General features: G+C 40.9%; 1 protein-coding gene across 2 annotated transcripts in view; it reads right to left on the bottom strand.

Annotated features, from left to right (window-relative positions):
• Nucleotides 1-2,810: 2,810 nt before the first annotated feature.
• The window catches only part of atp11b (ATPase phospholipid transporting 11B), a 237,188-nt gene continuing 218,866 nt past the window's right edge, over nucleotides 2,811-21,132 (bottom strand). For both annotated transcript variants that reach the window (XM_072474212.1, XM_072474211.1), the window contains 2 exons: nucleotides 9,537-9,670; nucleotides 2,811-5,973 (listed from right to left, as the gene is read on the bottom strand). In XM_072474212.1, the coding sequence (XP_072330313.1) occupies nucleotides 9,568-9,670 (103 nt within the window). In that variant the 3' untranslated portion in view covers nucleotides 2,811-5,973; nucleotides 9,537-9,567. The remainder of the gene's footprint in view (nucleotides 5,974-9,536; nucleotides 9,671-21,132) is intronic.

The raw sequence follows: 21,132 nt of genomic DNA, 5'->3' as shown, positions 1-21,132 counted from the left end.
TCGGGTTTCCTCTCCATCAGAATTTATTGGTGAGGGTCTTCCCAGAAGTCCGTGGGTCGACTAAAGGAGAGACTTACCTCCCAGCAGCCACTTCCGCACAGCTCCCGCTGAAACTGACTAACCAGCCAGCTCCACTCCCGCCGAAATCGACTGGCCTGCCCCTGCAAAGACAAGTGTTTTTAAAGGACAGACTTACCTCCCAGCAGCCACTTCCGCACTGCTCCCGCTGAAACTGACTCACCAGCTGTTCTCCCGCCGAAATCAACTGGCCTGCCCCTGCAAAGACAAGTGCTTTTAAAGGACAGACTTACCTCCCAGCAGCCACTTCCACACAGCTCCCGCTGAAACTGACTAACCAGCTGTTCTCCCGCCGAAATCGACTGGCCTGCCCCTGCAAAGACAAGTGCTTTTAAAGGACAGACTTACCTCCCAGCAGCCACTTCCGCACTGCTCCCGCTGAAACTGACTCACCAGCTGTTCTCCCGCCGAAATCGACTGGCCTGCCCCTGCAAAGACAAGTGTTTTTAAAGGTGTTCGACCAGGTTCCGATGACCGCGGCCCCTCTCCCCGCCACACTCCCATTCACTAGCCGGCTTAAGCTTGCTCGTGTGGATACCCCTGACCAGGCCCCCCCTCCTTCCAGTCCCCTCCCTCACGCTCAATCCCAGAAACAAAGAAATTCCCTTCAAATAAACAACTCAGTGAAAACACACAAACCCCAGAAAACCATCATCGCAAAAAATCCCAACTCCTACCGTTCACATACAGGCAACTTCACACCCTTAAATCACAAATAACTTGAAACAGAACTAGAAATAGTGCTAGAAACAACCTTCCACCACCTTACCCTCCGTCCAAGACCAGACCCCAGTCCCATTTTAGCCTCAGTCCTTCTGCCTTCACAAAAGCCTCCACCGCCTCCCCAGTAGAAATCCTTGGAGTTGTAGATCATCCTCAACTTCGCTGGATACACCACGCCAAACCGCACACCACTGTTGTAGTGTCGCCTTCACACGGCCGAAGGCCGCCCTCTTTCTCACCAGCTCCATGGTTAAGTCTTGGTATATGCATATACCAGGTCCTGCCCATTGCACCTCACACTTGTTTCGCCCAACTCAGGACCTTCTCCTTCACATGGTGTCTGTGAAAACAAATTATTACCATCCTTAGCGGTTCATTCGCCTTCGGTCTATGCCTCAACGACAGATGAGCCTAATCCAGTTCACACCGGGTGCGATCTTCCCCTTCCCCCAGCAGCTCCCCCAACATCTTGGCAAAGTACTCAGTCAGCCGCGGACCCTCCATCCCTTCGGGCAGACCCACAATTCTTAAGTTCTGCCACCTAGATCTATTTTCCAGCTCCTCCACCTTCGCTCTCAGACCTTTGTTGGCCTCCACCACCCTCTGGAGCTCCTCACCCATCGAGGTGAGCTGGTCACTGTTGCGACAAAGCCTCCTCCACCCCCTTCAGCTTCTCACCTTGCTCCCGCACTCGGCTAATGTCTATGACATTGCCGCCTTCACCGCGGGGCAATCGCCTCCTCCAACAGTATCTTCATTGCCGCCATCATTTCCCTCCTCATCACCTGTGTATTTAGTAAACAGTTTTACAAATTCCAAGGCCATCCCCTTGGTCATCTAAGGGTGCGGCCCCACCCAGCGATCCAGCCTCCACCATCTTTCCCGCTGCCGGGCTGATCCTTTTGCTCGATGGTGAACCTTCACTTGCCCCCTTTTTAGACATCCACCTCCTTCCTTATGTCTTCCTGCATCTGTTCATTTAAAAATTGACACTGGGACTGGGCATTAAGTCTCAAATAATCGAGCAGGAGCCACACAACGTGCAACTTCCACCTACAAGACGCCACCGGAAGTCTAGATCCTTTAAAAACAGGATTAAACAGTTGTTTGAAAAGGCGGAATATTAAAAGCTATTCATGTGGGATCTTGTCAAAAACTTTTGAACATTAAATAAATACATCAGAGGGGTTCTATCATTTTTATGCAAGATGCTCAAAAAGATTAGTCACACAAAATTCATGCATGTTCTTATAATGGTTTCCATGGAAGTTCTTATAATGGTTTCCATGATTAATGTTAATCCAAAGGGTGTGCACTTGGCTGAATTTGTGCCTCCTTTAGACCTGTGTACAAGTAGATTCCAGTTCTGCAGAACCAAATTCAGTGCTCAATTATTATTTTATGACCAGAATCATTGGTCTTCACCAGGATAGGTGTCATTTGTCCCAGATGATGTTAGTCTTTGGTCCTTAAATTGATTAAGTATATTCTCTACATTCAAATGAAAATCCATACAATACTATAGACATAATCCTGTTTGTGGTTAGCACAGTTGTTTCACAGCTCCAGGGTCCCAGTTTCGATTCCCGGCTTGGGTCACTGTCTGTGCAGAGTCTGCACGTTTTCCCTGTGTCTGCGTGGGTTTCCTCTGGGTGCTCCGGTTTCCTCCCACAGTCCAAAGATGTGCGGGTTAGGTCGATTGGCTATGCTAAGTTGCCCGAGTGTCCAAAAAGGTGAGGTGGGGCTACTGGGTTATGGGCATAGGATGGAGGCGTGGGCTTAAGCTCTTTCCAAGAGCCGGTGCAGACTCAATGAACCGAATGGCCTCCTTCTGCACTGTTAATTCTATGATTTCTATGATCAAAGGGCTGGGTTAAATCACAAAAATAGCTGATCGTATTCACTAGGGGCAATGAAATTGCGAAAGTTTTCATTGAAGCTCTGCCATTTGTCTTCCATAATTAACTTAATTACAGTTAAGATCACATTAAAATAATGAAAAACACAAGCAACTTTAATTTCACTTTATTTTCTCCAGTGGTTTATTGATCAATATGAACATAAAAGTTTTATCAACAGAGTGGCTTAGGAATGTGAAAATCAACAGAAGACAAAGCTTAATGAAACCATAATGCAAACACACAAAACAGTAAGAACCTGCGTCTGAGGCCCAAGATTCTCAGGTTTTATTGCTACTAATGTAAACATCCCAAAAGCATCTGTACCAATGCATCTTTCCGGTGAAAGTATCACTGGACACAAACAAGGCTTTGCGGTGGTTGGGGGGGGGGGGGGGGGGGGGGGGAAGAGGAGAGAGAGAGAGAGAGAGAGAGAGAGAGAGAGAGAGAGAGAGAGAGAGAGAGAGAGAGAGTGGTCCTCATTGTCTTCAGATTCTGTATCATTATTTGCCACATGACTGTCAGTCATTTTTCTTTCAAGCCAAAAACTGTACCACAGCTATTTCCATCATGGAAAGGAATTTCAGAAACACTAACAAAATAGGACCATATCACACAAAAACTGGAGCAGATTTACAAAGTGATTCAAGCTTTCAAATGTTATATTTTAATAAACCCATTTTTTTCCTACTCATTAAACCACATTTGCAAGGCACGTTTCATTCAGATTTAATCAGAATTAAGTCTCAAAACACATGAAAAAGTATTTTGTAAACATTTCAAAATTTTGCAACAGTCATTAAATTTAGTATTCGACTTAATAGATATCCATGCAAAGCCAGCAACTGTTACAAATCTAACACTTTTAAAGTGGAATCTGCAACTTTCCCTTTTCCTGCATTGGGTCCGTGTCCATGATTTTGAACTGAATATATGAATGAATAAATTAATTTACTGTATTACAAAATATATTTTCTCCCCAATGATAGAACTTTGCTCTTCCTAATTAATTGGTAGATTTAGTAAAATGACCATTATCAAATGGTTAATTTTTAAATCACCTAATGATTTCTTAAATAGGCGTGCAGCTAAGAGTGACATTTCAATAGTTTACTCACAAACACGATTGTCTGTGCTGTGTATTTTGTTGTGCCCTTGCACACAAACACTAATCAGTCACTAACAGGTGACGTGATTTTCTTTTCTCTTTAATACTTGCCTGCCATATTCACAGACAAACATTGCCACTGAAAATAGTACCAAACAGGATGCAAAATGCAAAGTACTTGACCACCAAGATCTTGCACCTTTCTGCTCTGGGTAATACATTACACCTTGAGCCATTGATCTGATAAAACCTGTTACTATGGAAGTAGAGAGAAGAAAAGATAATTCACGCAGTCAACATCTGCAGCACAGGTTGGCCAGTTCAAAAACAAAACGATCGTACGGTGACTAATCAAAACCTTATTTTTTAATACTGCACTGACAATGGGGTAGATAACAGTGCCTGCCTATTCAGGGAGAATATATTAAAATCTAAGTGTTTGATTACACTTTTACTAAACCAATTTCAATAAAACTGGCACATGCTAGAAATAGGTAAATGGGAAATTCAGGAATTATGAATTTCCCTTCTTCCACTGGAATAAACTTTGAACCTCTGCCGAGAAATAATTTCCAAGTTGATAAATTAAATTGACAAGTGATCGAATTTTGACAATATTAATCAATCTTCTTTGAAAAAGCAGCACATTGTGGCTTTTTGCTTCTCTTCAATTCTTAGTCAACCGAGTGTTAATATGTCAATGTTGGGAGTGGTTTCTGTAGTTCACTAATACTGAACAATATTCGCCAAAAAAAAGTGGATATATGTTGAAAACGCAAGTTACCGTAACAGTGCAACTTGCAGTTTTTGACGTGCAGTTGCACTTGCTAAATTGCAATTTATTAACATGAACTTGTGTTGACAATACAGGCAGTGTGTTTTTTGCCTAGAAATCATGGAAACCAAATGTGATGGAACAGTAGAACCAATTTTTGTGGTTGAGTTATAGATTCCAACATTTTTCTCGGTGAACGTACAGGTACAAATGAGTCTTAAAGGAATACTCCAGTATGATGGCCAGCAATGGTCTTAACTGGCAAGATGCATCCCTTACCCCATTAACAATTTTAAGCACTTTTAAAAAATAGATCTGAATCTAATCTTGGGATCCTGATAAGCAGCTCAGCTTTTTGGCATTTTTGATATCTGCTACAAGTAAGTAGTTGGCAGATGCTGGATGCCAAGGCAAGTTGCCAAAATATTAGGCAGAGTTTGCCACTTCTGCATTCACCAGCTTGCAATTTTAGGTCCATCCAGTTTAATTGCCAGAAAATTACAGGCTAATGAACTCAAATCAAAAGACCCCACCCATTGCTTTTAGTGATTGGTTTTGGAAAACAGCACAAAGCAAGTTTCTGATCAAAACAGCCAGTGTGTACCAAATTGAAATTGTTAATAAAAATCTTTTGGAAAGATACAAGATCATAATTTGGCATATTCCTTTACTACATTTGCTATACTCGTTTATAATGCAGCTCCAGTATTAACTGCGGACTGCTTCTACCCACAGGTCCACTGCATTAGTCAACTAGCAGTCTCGCAATGGAAGCAATTAGAATGGTACTGATACCATCACCAGCCTTTTGAAGTTTACAGGAATGAGTTAGATGCCAGAAATTCCACTTCCATAAAGTCACTTTTTGACTGAACAGCTACTTTAAATGTTAAAAAAAAAAAAATGGATTCAGCAATCATGCAGATCTAAAAAAGGGATGCACCAAAGGGAAGTTTCCACTATCCCACACCCTATCCTCTCCCATCCAAGAACAAAAAAAATAGAAAAATATAGCTCCAGAAATATGACATTTTGTAAAAAGAGGAAAATATGGTAAGTTACAACTATTTACAAATAAATTACAATCTTAACTGTCACTCTCTACTCCTGCTTCTCAGACAATGAATTAACATCTTTGAGGTGTGTTTGGATGTGCATGCAAAAATAAGACAGATAGCCAAGGGCAGACCTTTATAAATATTTCCATATACCTCCATGACTCGGAATTAAATAGCGAATTGAAAAAAATAACAGCAGAAAATAAAGACACAGCATCCACTATGTCTTCACTCAATTGTTAAACGCCTGAAGCATTTGAGGAACCATCCATTGACGACAGAGTTAAAATGCTTCTGTCATTTGTGTAGTAGGGATCCAGGTCACTCCAAAATCTAAAGAAAAAGAAAAAGAAAATATATTTGACAACCTTGTATTGAGAGTGCGTTGTAATGTGGAAACTTTGCTAATTTAAACTTGGGCTAAGAGCGTAGTTGGTTAACACTTAACCTCTATCCTTATTTCCACACGTCAAAGTTCCTAATAAACCAATAATATTTAAAGTAGCCAAAATACATACAAATTCTTTAATTTTAGCATTAACTTTGTTAAAATTTGCATGAAATTCCTATTAGCTATTAAAATGTTAATACAACAATGGTTATCAGATACAGTGCTGTTCAAATGCACTCAACTTATGACGCTTTTACTGGTAGACCAATTTTTTTTGAACATTTTTGAAAAGAAAAATATTTTATTTCAAGATATTAGAAATGATTACAAACTAATTCACCAGTCTAAAGCACAATTATCACAGCAGACATACCCCTCGAGTGAGGTTGAAACTGCCTGAAAAGCCTCTCAATTCCTGCATGAACACTTTTGAAACATTAAGTGAAGTGTAAGAGCTTAAATTCAACCGCGCAACTCAAGTGGCTATTTCGATTGTTAAATAGATAACGGAATTCATCAGATAGGCTAACCTTTTTTAAAATGGAGGAACCTCGACGAAGGCCCATAGGTCAAGACACCATCAAGATTGAAAAGAGGAAAGAAGATGAGATTAATCAAGTTAGGAGATGCTAAAGGTAGGATTTAAAACTTTCAGGAATTAGGGAAAGCCAAAAGAGGTAAGGAGGTAAGGCCTTCCAAAGTTTTGAGGTGCAAAGAAAGAATGAATTGCATTACAGGACCTCTTGATTTCAATACAGAAAGGAAGTATGGAATGCTTGGGAAGAACAGCAAATTCAGAGAAACCATACTTACTAAAGAAATATTAATATAGAGCATAACTGAAAAAGATTACCTGAGCCAACAAGTCCACATTAACCTGGCTATTTCAATCTGCTGAGATAACATTCTGCATAAAAGCATCAATCCTCCGAAAGTGAAACAAAACTCCATAATATTCTATTCTACTAAGCCCAGGCTGAAGCATTCCATTACCCCCTACAACTCACGGGTCAAAACATCTTATGGAGTCTTGGCTCAATGGTAGCCTGAACCCATAAACGAGACTGACACATCAGGGCAGTGTTGAGGGACTGCTGCATCGCACTGCCACAAATGAGGTGTGAAACTGGAGGATCCTGCCTGCCATCTTAGATGGGTGCAAAAAAAAAAAAATCCCTCGACACCTTTGAAGAGGGGCAGGGGAATATGCCCCAAAACCACCTCACTGCGATCTGTGCAACTTTGCTGAATGCAAATTGGCTTCCACGTTTCCTGAAGTGTTTCATTGGTTTGAACTGCTTCGCATTAACTTGAGGATGTAAAAAAGTTTGTATAAAAATGCCAGCCCTTCGCTTCCTCATTTAATCAATTCCATCTGCATCTATCCCAGTACCTCTCATCCCAAGCTGACTATGAAAGTTCATTTAGATTGACAAAAATTAAAAAACAATTTATACTGTCAAAATAATGTGGAATGTTCATTAATAATAATCGCTTATTGTCACAAGTAGGCTTCAATGAAGTTACTGTGAAAAGCCCCTAGTCGCCACATTCCGGCGCCTGCTCGGGGAGGCTGGTAGAGGAATTGAACCCGCGCTGCTGGCTTTGTTTTGCATTACAAGCCAGCTGTTTAGCCCACTGTGCTAAACCAGCCCCTATATTGGTCATTGGTCCCTGCATTGAGAAATGTAATCAAAGTACTGCCATAAAAAAGCCAACATTTTCCTTTTGCTGTGTATTTTCAGTCTCCAAACATTCTAGTGGGACAAACCACAGCTAATTTACAAAATAGAAAAAGGATACCAGAAAATTAAAATTTTTTGACTGCTTTAAAAAGTAATTCCTGTCAAAAATCTAATGTTTTTACATTTGTAAATGTACTTTTAAGGACAAAGTCTGCTTACTTTGAAAATCCATGGTAGAATGATGATTTAAGCAGTAGAATAGAATGAATTGCATTACAGGACCTCTTGATTTCAATACAGAAAGGAAGTATGGAAGAACAGCAAATTCAGAGAAACCATACTTATTAAAGAAATATTAATATAGAGCATGACTGAAAAAGATCACCTGAGCCAACATGTCCACATTAATCTGGCTATTTCAATCTGCTGAGATAACATTCTGCATAAAAGCGTCAATCCTCAGAAAGTGAAACAAAACTCCATAATATGCAATATATGGTAGAATGATGATTTAAGCAGTCGAATAGATTATAGAAAATTGTTATAGGTTACATATTTGTGATGAGAACATGAAAGGAATGGGTGGATGCTTAATTAAAAATAGATGTCATTAACAGATTTAATTCTAAATTGCTGTGATAATGAAAATGGCGGGGCAACATGCGGCGCAGTGGTTAGCACTGGGACTTCGAATCCCAGCCCTGGGTCACTGTCCATGTGGAGTTTGCACATTCTCCCCATGTCTGCGTGGGTTTCACCCCCGCAACCCAAAGATATGCTGGTTAGGTGGATTGCCCACACTAAATTGCCCCTTAATTGGAAACAAAAAATAATTGGCTACTCTCAATTCATAAAAAATAAGATAATGAAAATGGCGAATCACAATTACAGTACCAGCAAACACTGCATGACCTACAATGTTTCTTTAGCCCAAACTTAACCAGTAAGAATATCGGACTGCTTTTGAATAGTTGCTGAAGCATAGTGAGATATTCTTTTTAGTGTAAGGGCAGGGCAAAATCAGTTTATTCGCATGTCGATTCAGTTCAGTAACTGGTTGGTCCTGAATTTTATCCCCCCCCCCACGAAAGGTCATTCAGTGCTGATTGTTTAAGAAAAGAACAACGTGGTACTTAAGATTGCGAGTGGCCATCTCATCACTTTGTTGGATAACCATATGCATAGTAATTGAGGAGCCTTTCAAAAGTGTTTGGATGATTTGTAACCAGCAACTCAGGAAAAGTGAAAGAGTAAACAAACGCACAGACAGCACAGATAAATTCTTGACAGAATTTTACCACACAAAAATAGAGCGCGAGAATGCTTCAGAAATTAGGAGAGATAGAGTGGGAAAATACCCACAAAGTTATTAGCTGTTAATAACTAATTAGCAGAGGAAAGCAAGCTCAACATAAATCTGAAGGTTCACGACATTGCAAAGAACACAGTTTGAAAAGTTCCCAATTCGACAAAAAAAAAAAAAACAAAAAAAAAAACCTCTGATCACTTCGGAAAAAATAATGACAGGAAATTCCCACTTACACCTGACGCAAAAGAACAGATACTACAAAGAATTTTGATAAAACAAAATTTCAATTTTTTTTACCTTACTGCTGGGATCAACCTCCCCCTCCCAAATCCCAATGCAAACTTACAGTTTGCCTGCTATTTTTTTTTTTATGACTTTGAAAAGAGGAACAGTCTTTAGTTTTATCAGCACACGTACACAGCTGTTCTACACATCAACAGCTGCAGGGCCCTCATGTTCGAGTTTGTAAGAGAAATGCTTGCAGCACAGTCTGTTTAGAGAAATTCCACACCTGTTGACTCGCAAGGGGTTGCACCTTCCCATCATTTGATTGAGCATTCTTCTAAGAGGCGAACATGCTGTTTCTCCGCTTGAGTAGCAACAAATCGATTCCATACAGGTGATGCCAGAATTAGCCTCCATGAGCTGCAGGGCATAAGAAGGAAAAAAGCATTATTAGCAAGGAATCTAGTATGCAATGATGCAATGGCAGGTTTAATTTTAGTTCTGCATATTTACTCCGGACCTAATGGTTGGGGTATTTGCATATAATCATTTGAATTTGTACTGACATGCAAGTTAATAGAATGGACAAAAAAGCTAGAATCTTTCAAGAATTAGACTCTTCAAATCTCAGCTTTAACGATTATTCAAATTCTGATGATCATTTAGGCCAATCTCCTACTTTTGAGCTGGGCTATGTGATAGAAACAGACAATAGGAGTAGGCCATTCTGCCCTTGAAGCCTGCTCTGCCGTTCATTACGATCATGGCTGATCATCCAACTCAGTAATCTATTCTGCTTTACCCCCCCCACCCCATATCTTTGACCTCTTTAGCCCCAAGGACTATATCTAACTCTTCTCGAAAAACAATGTTTTTGGCCTCAATTGATTTCTCTGGTAGAGAATTCTACTCTTGAGTAAAGAAAGTTCTCCTCATTTCACGCCTAAATGGTTTACCCTGTATTCTTAGACTGTGACCCCTGGTTCTGGACTTCCCTGCCAGCAGGAACATCCTTCCGGCATCTACCCTGTCTAGTCCTGTTAGAATTTTAAGTTTCTATGAGGTCTCCCCCTCATTCTTCTAAACTCCAGCGATTATAATCCTAACCGACTCAATCTCTTCTCATTTGTCAGTCCCACCATCCGAGGAATCATTCCGGTAAACCTTCGCTGCAGTTCCTCCATAGGAATAACATCCTCCCTCAGATAATGTTTTTATTTTTATAAATTTAGGGTATCCAATTCCTTCCCCTCCCCCACCCCCCCAATTAATGGGAAATTTAGCACGCCCAATCCACCTATCCTGCACATCTTTTTGGGTTGTGGGGGTGAGACCCATGCAGAAATGAGAGAATGTGACCCGGGGCCGGGATCAAATCCTGATCTGCGGTAGCTTGAGACAGCAGCGCTAACCACTGTGCCTTGCTGCCCCCCCTTCCTCAGATAATAAGACCAAAACTGCACACAATATTCCAGGTGTGGTCTCACCAAGGTCACTGTATAATTGCTGCACATCATCCCAATCCTGCTCTCGAATCCTCTCACTATGAAAGCCAACATTAAAAAAAAAATTTAGTATACCCAATTCATTTTTTCCAATTAAGGGGCAATGTAGCATGGCCGATCCATCTACCTTGCACATCTTTGGGTTGTGGGGGCGAAACCCACGCAAACACAGGGAGAATGTGCAAACTCCACACGGACGGTGACCCAGAGCCGGGATCAAACCTGGGATCTCGGCGCCTTGAGGCAGCAGGGCTAACCCACTACGCCACCATGCTGCCCCATGAAAGCCAACATACCATTTGCCTTCTTCACCACCTGCTGCACCTACATGCTTGCTTTTGGTGACTGGTCTACATGGACACCCAGGTCTCACTGCACATTTCCCTCTCTCAAGCTATAGCCATTCAGATAATAATCTGCCTTCCTATTTTTGCTACTAGAGTGGATAACCTCACATTTATCCACATTATACTGCATATGCCATGCATTTGCCCTCTCAACTTGTCCAAATCACACTGAAGCATCTCTATGTCCTCCACACAGCTCACCCTCGCACCCAGCTTTGATTCATCTGCAAATTTGGAGATATTACACTTAGTTCCGTCATCTAAGTCATTAATATGTTGTGAATATCTGAGGTCCTAGCACTGATCCCTGTGGTGCCCCGCACAAGACTTCATATCTCGATGGTTAGCGATGGAAGAAACATAATGGAAAATGAACATTTCCTTGTGCCTCCACCACACGAACTGCGACAGTTTAACGCAGTTCATCACCAGTTTCTCGGGAGCAATTATGAATAGGCAATAAATGTTAACCTTGCCAACAATGCCCACCTCCTGTGAGTGAATAACAAAGTGTCTCCATGTTCCTCCCAAAGTATATTGCTTATCTACATTAATTTGCATCCGCTGGTGTCTGCCCATTTCTTCATCCTATCCAACTCCTCCGGACATTTGCTGCCTTTCTCGCAACAACAATGTTGCTAAATTTTGTGCCATCTGCAAACTTCAGAACTGCTCGCCATGCTTCTGGTAACTACCAAATACTAAGATGAGAGCTGGAAACATTGTTTGCATTTTGCCTTTTTTGTCTTTAGTCTCGAACAAACAAAATTTCCATTGTGTATTTAACTTGATTTTCAGATCATCACAATCTTAGAATTCAATTGTCCAGATAGATGGTCCAATTTGTTGAATTAGGGCCTCTCGGAGTGAAGTTAGGAAATATTCTTCTATGCAAAGAGTGGTTAAAAATTTGGAACTTTCTTATACAAAGGTCAGTTTATGCTGGAAAAAAAATCTTGCTTTTAAATCTGAGATTGATAGAGGTTTGTTTCCCAAAGGTGTTGAGGGATATGAGGTTGACAAATGGAGTTACTTCACAGGTCAGCCACGATTTAATTGAATGGCAGAAGAGGCTCAGGAGACTATTTAGCCTATTCCTGTTCCTATGTTCCTTTCTCTATGTTCCTATCTTGTTTCTGTATAATGAAAACATGTTCGGATTCCAAACCCCTTTTCCAGGACTTCAACACTGAAACAAGCTGAAAATGACATAACATTACAGAATCAAATAATTACAGCACAGAAAGGAGCCATGTGGCTGGTCATGTCTGTGCTAACTCTTAGAACAATTCAATTTTCTACACCACACTAGTCGTACTCCCATTACCCTGAAAAATAAGACATTAAGCATGCCCAATTGCTTTTTTGCTCAACTCTGTGGGACAAATGTTATCTTATTTCTAGTATAGTTCTTTTGTCAACTATTTAAATCCATTATCTCCTGTTTATCGACCCACATGCCAGAGGAAAATTTTTCCCAACATGCTCGATCAAAACCCCTCAAACTCTATTAAATCTCCCTATAATGGGGGTGACATGGTGACAGAGTTTAGCTTCACAGTGCCAGGGACCTGGGTTCAATTCCCGCCTTGGGTCACTGTCTGTGCGGAGTCTGCATGTTCTCCGTGTCTGCATGGGTTTCCAGTTTCCTCCCACAGTCCAAAGATGTGCAGATTAGGTGGATTGGCCTTGCTAAATTGCCCTTAGTATCCAAAAAGGTTAGGTGGGGTTACTGGGATAGGGTGGAAGTTTGGGCTTAAGTAGGGTGCTCTTTCCAAGGGCTGGTGCAGACTCAAAGGGTCGAATGGCCTCCTTCTGCACTGCAAATTCTATGATAACCTTCTCTTAAAGGGCTGAAGATGAGGAACCATCTACAGGATGGTACATTTAACCTTAGAAATAGGTATCTCATATGGCGTTGTATTAACAAAGGGCTCTGCCCAGAATGGCTCATGTGAAGGAAATGAAAATCGATGCAATTGGAATAAAAACATTTGGTTAATACAGGGACCTATAATATTTACATATGCACACCATCCATTCACAATGCATTATACAGAAGGGAGATAGGCAGGGAAAAAAATTAATGTTTCTAAAAAATTTGAATAACTCAATCATCAGCTACTGTGATCTTGCCAAATCGGATATCAACTTGAAGCACTAACATTTTATAAACAAAGCATCCAATAATTCAAAACAGCTTGCATGGTCTTTACTCATAAGCTGCATTTTACCTGTTAATTGGGGGAGGAGAGGAAATTAACTGAAAGTCACTGTCTGGTATATACAATGCAAAAAGTGGAGGGATTAGTACAAAAGTCTCGAAAGGAATGTAATACCACTTATAACACAAACCATATTCTACGGTGCGTCGGAGACAACCAAATGCAATAATGAAATCAACAAGATATGGTCTTCCTCACACATCACATGCAAATAGATTATTCTTATCCTTTGCAGAAACAACGGAAAACATTGTGCCATGAAAGAAATTTGAGCCCCATGTAGTCCAAGTGATGATTCCTACATTCGTGTGTGCAAGATCTCATCCGCCAGCTGTACCCTCAGTTCTAAGATCAGAAGGAGCAGCATTGCAAGGGTAAAGCTGAAAAACAGGGATTAAGGGGGGGCAATTTACCTGTAGAAAATGAGCCGGCTTTAAAGCGTAAAGAATATCGTAGGTACAATGAGTAATCCGGTATACATATTTAGTCAATTTCACATAGAACACCAAATGAATACAGGAAACACTGCCTGTTTCAGAGGATGACTTGAAGCTGGATCAACCATAAAGTTTAATGCTCTGATCTGTCAAGGCATGGACATTCAATGAAAGCATGCAAACTATCTAGGCCATTGCGGAGTTGGATAGTTTTGTTTAAAATGTGAGTGACAATTAATTGTTGATGTTAGAGGAATCTAAGTGTCCCGACACATGAATCACAATGTTAACATGCAGGTAATCAGCAAGACAAATGATACGTTCCTTTTTTGGAATTAGGTTGGAGTAGAAGGTAAGGAAGCCTTGAGTTTTGAGGAGACCTCAGTTGGTTTATCGTGTTAAGTCCTAGCTTCATCTAAAGAAGGATATACTTTCTTTATAAAAAGTGTGCAAAGTTTCAACAAATCGATTCCTGGGACGAATGGAGTAGAATGGATGTGTATTCGCGAGAAGAATAAGAGGTGATCTCGGTGAAATGTACAACAGGGCATGACAGGGTTGATGTTGAAAGGTTGTTTCCCTGACAGAGTCTGAAACTAGAGACCATAGTCTCAGGATAATGGGTCAGTCATTTATGACTGAGGTGAGGAGAAATGTCTTCATTCAAAGGCACGTGGATCTTTGGAATTCTCTACCCCAGAGAGCTGTGAATGCTTGAAGAACAGATATTCAAGTAGCGATCAATACCTTTTGGGGTACTAAGGGAAATCAAGGGATATGGGGCAGGGCAGGAAAGTGAAGCTGGTGTAGAAGTTTAGTCATATTGAAATTTGGAACAGGTTCGATGGGCCATGATGGCCTACTTCTTCTTCTGTGATTTATTATTCTCATGTTGGATAACACACTGAAATTTGGCCCATGATATGGCCACTGCACAGATACAATGGGCTCCAACTTTACTTGGTGACTCCAGAACGGACAGGAGGGTGCAAATAAATCCATTCCACTCTAACATTTTCTAATCTGCATTTGGTAATTATTTCCCCAAGAACCATTCTCCCAAAGGGAAAATATATTTATGAAAATATACCACCGTGTACAGAAAAAGCCAAATTCCTGCTCAAATCAACTAACAAATATTTCATTTCAAAAGAAAAACATCTAATTGATGAATGCAAAGTTAATTTGCTGAGACAAGATGGGACAATTCTTTGCCTCACCTCTGCACCAAATGCCAAACCACCTGTGATTTCAATGAAGTTAATAAAGTTATTGAAACAGAACCCTCCCTCCTTCTAGAAAGCACTCAGTGCAGTTCTGCTCCACTGCTGCCAGTTGCTATTTGGATTCTTATTCAAGAGGCCATTATTTATTTGAGCATCTTGGAGGTGAGAGTTAACAGGCTATTTGAGTTCAGTTTTATCTCACCCGTTATCTACTTCCCAAAGGCAGTCACTGGATGTTGAATTTGACTGACATTGCCTCATATGTGCTGCAGGCGAAAGTTGGACAAGATCGGAACACTTGTTCTGAATTGAAAAATTAAGGTCACACACACAAAAAAAGTTCAATATGTTAACTTTCACAGACCCAACGCAGGCCAAGTTAAGGAATAAAGGATTTCATTTTCCTACCAATTTTCATAAATCCAGATAGGGCAATTTCAATCTACCCCATCAGAGGCAGGTACTGGATAGAGATTGCAGCAATTAGGACTCTGAACTAAAAAATAGATTTATCAGTATGATTTTAGATCAGTGTTCACCATATCGGATACCATCCTTTAAACATATTTCTTAACCTTCTGGGCAGTCTCCTAGTATTTCCTTTGCTGGCTCTGTTGACATTCTGCTACATATCCAAAGTGCTTGGAAAACTTTCTCTTGTTTACAGTCGCTATAAATAAAAATTTATAATTTGGATAAAATTGTTTGGGTAGTGTAGATTTACTTAAAAATGCTCTAATAAAAACACACCCATGGCTCTTGCTGAACTGTGCTTATTCATTAATGTTGGGGAAACAACTTGGTTTTTGCGGCTGCTTGTTGTTAGCCCTGGATTTATTCAGTGCCACAATGATCAGCGAAAAAAATGACAATCAGATCGTGAGATCATTGAAGACAATTCTTTTTACCATGACATTTCCCACCAGGACCCTCATAAACCTGAAATTTCAAAGAAAATCACTTCCAAAAATGTCCCATTTCCTTAGTGCTTTATTGTATTTTATTGCAACTTGTGCATTATCCTAAACATACACGTGATGGTGACTTTGTCAAAACTATCAAAAACAGGTGATCTTGGCTTGCCGTCTTGTGTGTAAATGGGCAGCCACACCTGCCTGCATTTATGACAGCACTTCAAAAGTAATTGACTGAATGTAAACACATTTCTTACTAAATCCTACCCATGTGCAACTCCTGGATTAAATCCAGCACATTCAGAATTGGGGCCTTTAAATTGTTCAGCGTCAGTCATATTGAAAAGGACATTATATTAAGACTATGACAGAGAAATTAGTTCAAATTCAATCTCATGAAAAAAACATATTGGAAACAATTCGGGTGCAGACTCAAAGGTCATTTGCCGAATATTAACTTAATTAACAGCAGTCAGCAGGAATTCAGAAATAAATAACTTGCTTGACCAACCTCCTTGATTTTCCACAAGTGGATTGTTGTAAAACATGCAGACTTCCATAACACATCTGAGAACGCTTCTCATGAAAGGTTATTAGTCAAGTTAGAACTATAGAATTACTACAGAGCAGGAGGCGGCCATTCGGCCCATTGAGTCAGCACCAACCCTCTGAAGGGCCCATTACCCCACCCTTACCCTGTAACCCCACCTAACCTGCACATCTTTTGGACACTATGGCACAATTTATCATGCCCAATCCACCTAACCTGCACATGGTCACCCAAGGCAGGAATTGAACCCTGGCGCTGAGAGACAGCAGGGCTAACCACTGTGTCACCCTTAAGTTCTAAGATGCGGGGGTTCAGAGTAAATCTTAAGGATTAATTTTTTAAAAAGGTACTTGCTAAATGAGTTACTCTGGGGTGAAGGTTGGGAAAAATACAAGTAGGGATCCCAAACCAGTTATGTTTCTTGTTTACAGCTGTGACTTGGACTGGAACCCAATGTAAGTTAGTCAAATTTGCAGAAAATGTCAAACTAGCAGAGTCAGTGGAATGGAGGAAGATTAGAAATTGCAAAATGAATTGGTCAAATTTAGATAATAGGGCAAAACAATGGTAGATAACATTCAATTGGTCACAATAAAGTACCAGTCATAGGAAGGACATTTGGTAACACATCAGGGATGGTGTTGAATGTGTAAAAATCACACTAAAAAATACTTGGGAATTTTATTTGACTAGATGGTCAAACTATCCAATCACTGCAAAGCAGAAGTCAAGTGAACTAAAACAAAGTTTAATTCTACAGCTAAAATGGCAACAAACTTGAAATTACATAGCACTTATCACAGCCTCAGGACATCCCAAAGCATTTTACAGCCAAATCATAGACATTACTGTGGCAACGTATCAGCCACGGCAGCCCAGTTGCAAATGGCGAGTTTCCACAATTAGTAATACAATACCCACAGTCTGTTTTTGGGATGTTGACTGAAGGAAATAAATCACTTTACAAACTAATGCCATGGAATCTTTTACTTCTGACAAGGTGGCAGATGAGATCTCGCTTTAAATTTGATCGAAAAGACAAAATCTCAAATCGTGTAGCACTCCTTCAGTACAGCGCTGTTGTGCCAGCCTGGATTTTGCATTCAAGACTCTAGAGTGGGACCTGGACTCCAGCTTCTAGGTCAGGTGAGTGCTACCAGTGATTCACGGCTGAATACAACTCAGTCGTGATCACTGTAGCTACCTAATCAGATCACACCTTTTTACCGTTTAAAGTTCTGCTCAGAGACGGTTTGCTCCTCTTCCACAGTTATGTTCGCTGCTGGGTGTCCCTGGAAATGGAGCACGCAGTGTTTGCCAGCACGATCGGGGCCTTCAGTGCCTGGTGGGTACCGCAGGGACTGCGGTGTTTTATTGACACCTTGATTTATGTTTTAAGTCTCCTTTGAGGTTTTGTTTACTTTGATGCAGCATCCCTTTAGAGAACTGCATATTTAATTTATCCCAGTTTGTTGATTTAGTTTATTCGGTTAACACAAAGAAGCACAATGGAGATAATCAGGGGAACCACAAGGATGATCCAAGGTCTTAGTTATGAGGCAGCACTGGAGAGATTTGGACTCTTCAACTTTGAAAAGACAATGCTTCACAGAGGCATGCAAAGCTATAAACATTTTGCAAGCATTAAATCCAGAAAACTCTTTTAAATTAAATTGAAAGAATCGAACAAGAGGGTCATAGGTTTAAACAGACAAAATGTTCATTAGATTTCTGAATGTGCTTTTTAAATACAGTGACCAGCACACAGACACTCCCAGAAAAATTACTACAGTGGTAGGGAGTTGGGGAGAGTTACAGAACAAAGAGATCTAGGAGTACAGGTTCATAGCTCCTTGAAGGCGGAGTTGCAGGTGGACAGGGTGGTGAAGAAGGCATTCAGCATGCTAGGTTTTATTGGTCAGAATATTGAATACAGGAGTTGGGACGTCTTGTTGAAGTTGTACAAGACATTGGTAAGGCCACTCTGGAATACTGTGTTCAGTTCTGGTCACCCTATTATAGGAAGGAAATTGTTAAACTAGACAGAGTGCAAAAGAGAATTATGAGGATGTTACCAGAACTTGATGGTCTGAGTTATAAGGAGGCTGGATAGGCTCCCTGGAGCTTGGAGGCTTAGGGGTGATTTTATAGAGGTCTATAAATAATGAGCAGCATAGATAAAGTAGAAGTTGACATCTTTTCCAAAGGTAGAGGAGTCTAGAACTAGAGAGCATAGTTTTAAGGTAAAAGGAGAGAGATACAAAAGAGACCAGAGGGGAAATTTCTTCACACACAGTGGTGAGCATCTGGAACGGGCTGCCAGAGGCAGTGGTAGAGGCAGGTATGATTTTGTCTTTTAAAAAGCAGTTAGACAGTTACATGTGTAGGGTGGGTATAGGGGGATATGGGCCAAATGCAGGCAAGTGGGACTAGCTTAGTAATAGAAACTGGGCAGCATGGAGAAGCTGGGCCGAAGGGCCTGTTTCCATGCTGTAAACATCTATGACTACAAATAATGAGAACCAATTGGATTCTGTGCTTGAGGACTTTAAAAATCAATCTGACAGTTTCTGGGAAATGGAATGAATGATCCTCCTCACCCCAACTTAGATTTAAGTAAACAAACACCATCAAAGTTTCTACTGAGCATATAATAAAGAAATAGGGGCAACTTCACTAGTCAATGCCTGCCAACTTGAAAATTGTCAATTTATCCCACCCGTTTACTTCCAGTCTATTAACTAATCCTATTACTAATATATTACCCAGAACTCCATTAACCCTCATCTTGCGCACTAAATAAAAAGGAGATACAAATGCTGTCACAACTCAAAAAGTCACCGTTCAAATGTTTGAATTGAGAACAGTAGAAGCAATCGCTGAACCCAGATAATGAACGCGGTTCTCACTGACAATATTAAGCATTTTTCCAGTTTGCTTTCAAATACATCAAACTGTATAAAAATGTAACCAGCAGTAAGATGTAGTATAAACCTAGTGAAGCTACAATATAGAACTAATTGCATGCCAAACAGTGGAAACATCCTGTGATAGATATTCAGTTTGTGTTCTGTCAGGCCACTTGGCTCCTGACCTCATTACAGCCTTGGCTCAAAGAGCTGAACATAAGAGATGAGTTGACAATGGCCGCCCTTGACATCAAGACAACATTTGACCCGAGTGTGGCATCGAAGAGCCCTAGCAAAACTGGAGTCAATGGGATCAGGGGGAAAACTCTGGTTGGAGTCATATTGGGCACAAAGGAAGATGGTTATGGTTGTTGGCGGTTAATCATCTCGGTTCTAGGGCATCACCGCAGGAGCTCCTCAGGGTAGTGTCCTAATTCAAACTGTCCACAGCTGCTACACCAATGACCTTCCCCTCCATCAGGTCAGATGTGGGGATGTTTGCTGATGTTTACAAAATGTTCAGCACCATTAGCAACTCCTCAGATAGTGAAGCGCCCATGGTCGAATGCCAAAAACCTGGACAACATTAACATGGGCTAAGTGGCAAGAAGCACCGTGCCACACAATAACCATCTCCAACAAGCGAATATACCAACTCTCCATGACATTCAATGGCATTCTCATTGCATAATCCCGTGCTATCAATACTCTGGGTGGTTATCATTGACCAGAAAAATAACTGGACTAGCTATAAATAAAGAAGTGAAAGTCTGTGAACGTGGTGCGTAACTCATTTCCCGACTCCCCAAAGCCTGTCCACTTTCTACAAGATATGAGTCAGGAGTGTAATAGAATACTCTCCATTTGCCTGGATGAATGCAGCACTAACAACACTCAAGGAGCTCAACACAATTCATGACAAAGCAGTTTGTTTGAATGCTACCCCATCCACAAACATTCACTCCCTCCACCACCAATGCACAGTGGCAGCAGTGTGCAAGGTGTACAAGATCAAGCCTCCTTCGACATGATCTTCCAAACCTGGCAACCTCAACCACATAGAAGAACAAGGCAGCAGATACATGGGAATACCATCACTCCTGTAAGTTCCTCTCCAAGCCACACACTGTATTGCCTATCCTTCACTGTCGCTGGACGACAATCCTGGACTTCTTTTCCTAAAGAGCACTGTGGGTGTACCTACACCAAATGGATTGCACCAATTCAAAAGGTGGCTCACCACTGCCGTATTAAGCACAATTAGGTACGGGCAACGAATTCTGGCCTAGAACCCAAAGAGAAAATGCTGGAAAATCTCAGCAGGTCTGGCAGCATCTGTAAGGAGAGAAAAGAGCTGACGTTTCGAGTCCCAATGACCCTTTGTCAAAGGTAAAAGACATAGAAATTGGGAAATATTTATACTGTGGAGTGAGAGAATGAAAGATGAATCATAGCCACAGAAACCAAGGTAACAGAGTGCAGGTTTTAGATTCCAGCTTCCGCAGTAATTTGCTTTTATCGAATGCTGGCCTAACTAGGGTGTCCACACCCCATGACCAAATAATTAAAAACACAAATTAATTTTGCCCCAGGTTATTTTCTTTAATCCCACATCTGTGAAAAAAATAAAGTAAAAGAAACTCCAATAAGATAAGTCCATAAGACATAGGAGTGGAAGTAAGGCCACTCGGCCCACTGAGTCCACTCCACCATTCAATCATGGCTGATTTCAACTCCATTTACCCGCTCTCTCTCCATAGCCCTTAATT

This window comes from Scyliorhinus torazame, chromosome 14 (genome assembly GCF_047496885.1).
Source record: "Scyliorhinus torazame isolate Kashiwa2021f chromosome 14, sScyTor2.1, whole genome shotgun sequence".
NCBI lineage: Eukaryota > Metazoa > Chordata > Chondrichthyes > Carcharhiniformes > Scyliorhinidae > Scyliorhinus > Scyliorhinus torazame.
Note: the sequence above shows the minus strand (reverse complement) of the source record. Positions and strands in the feature narration are given on the sequence as shown.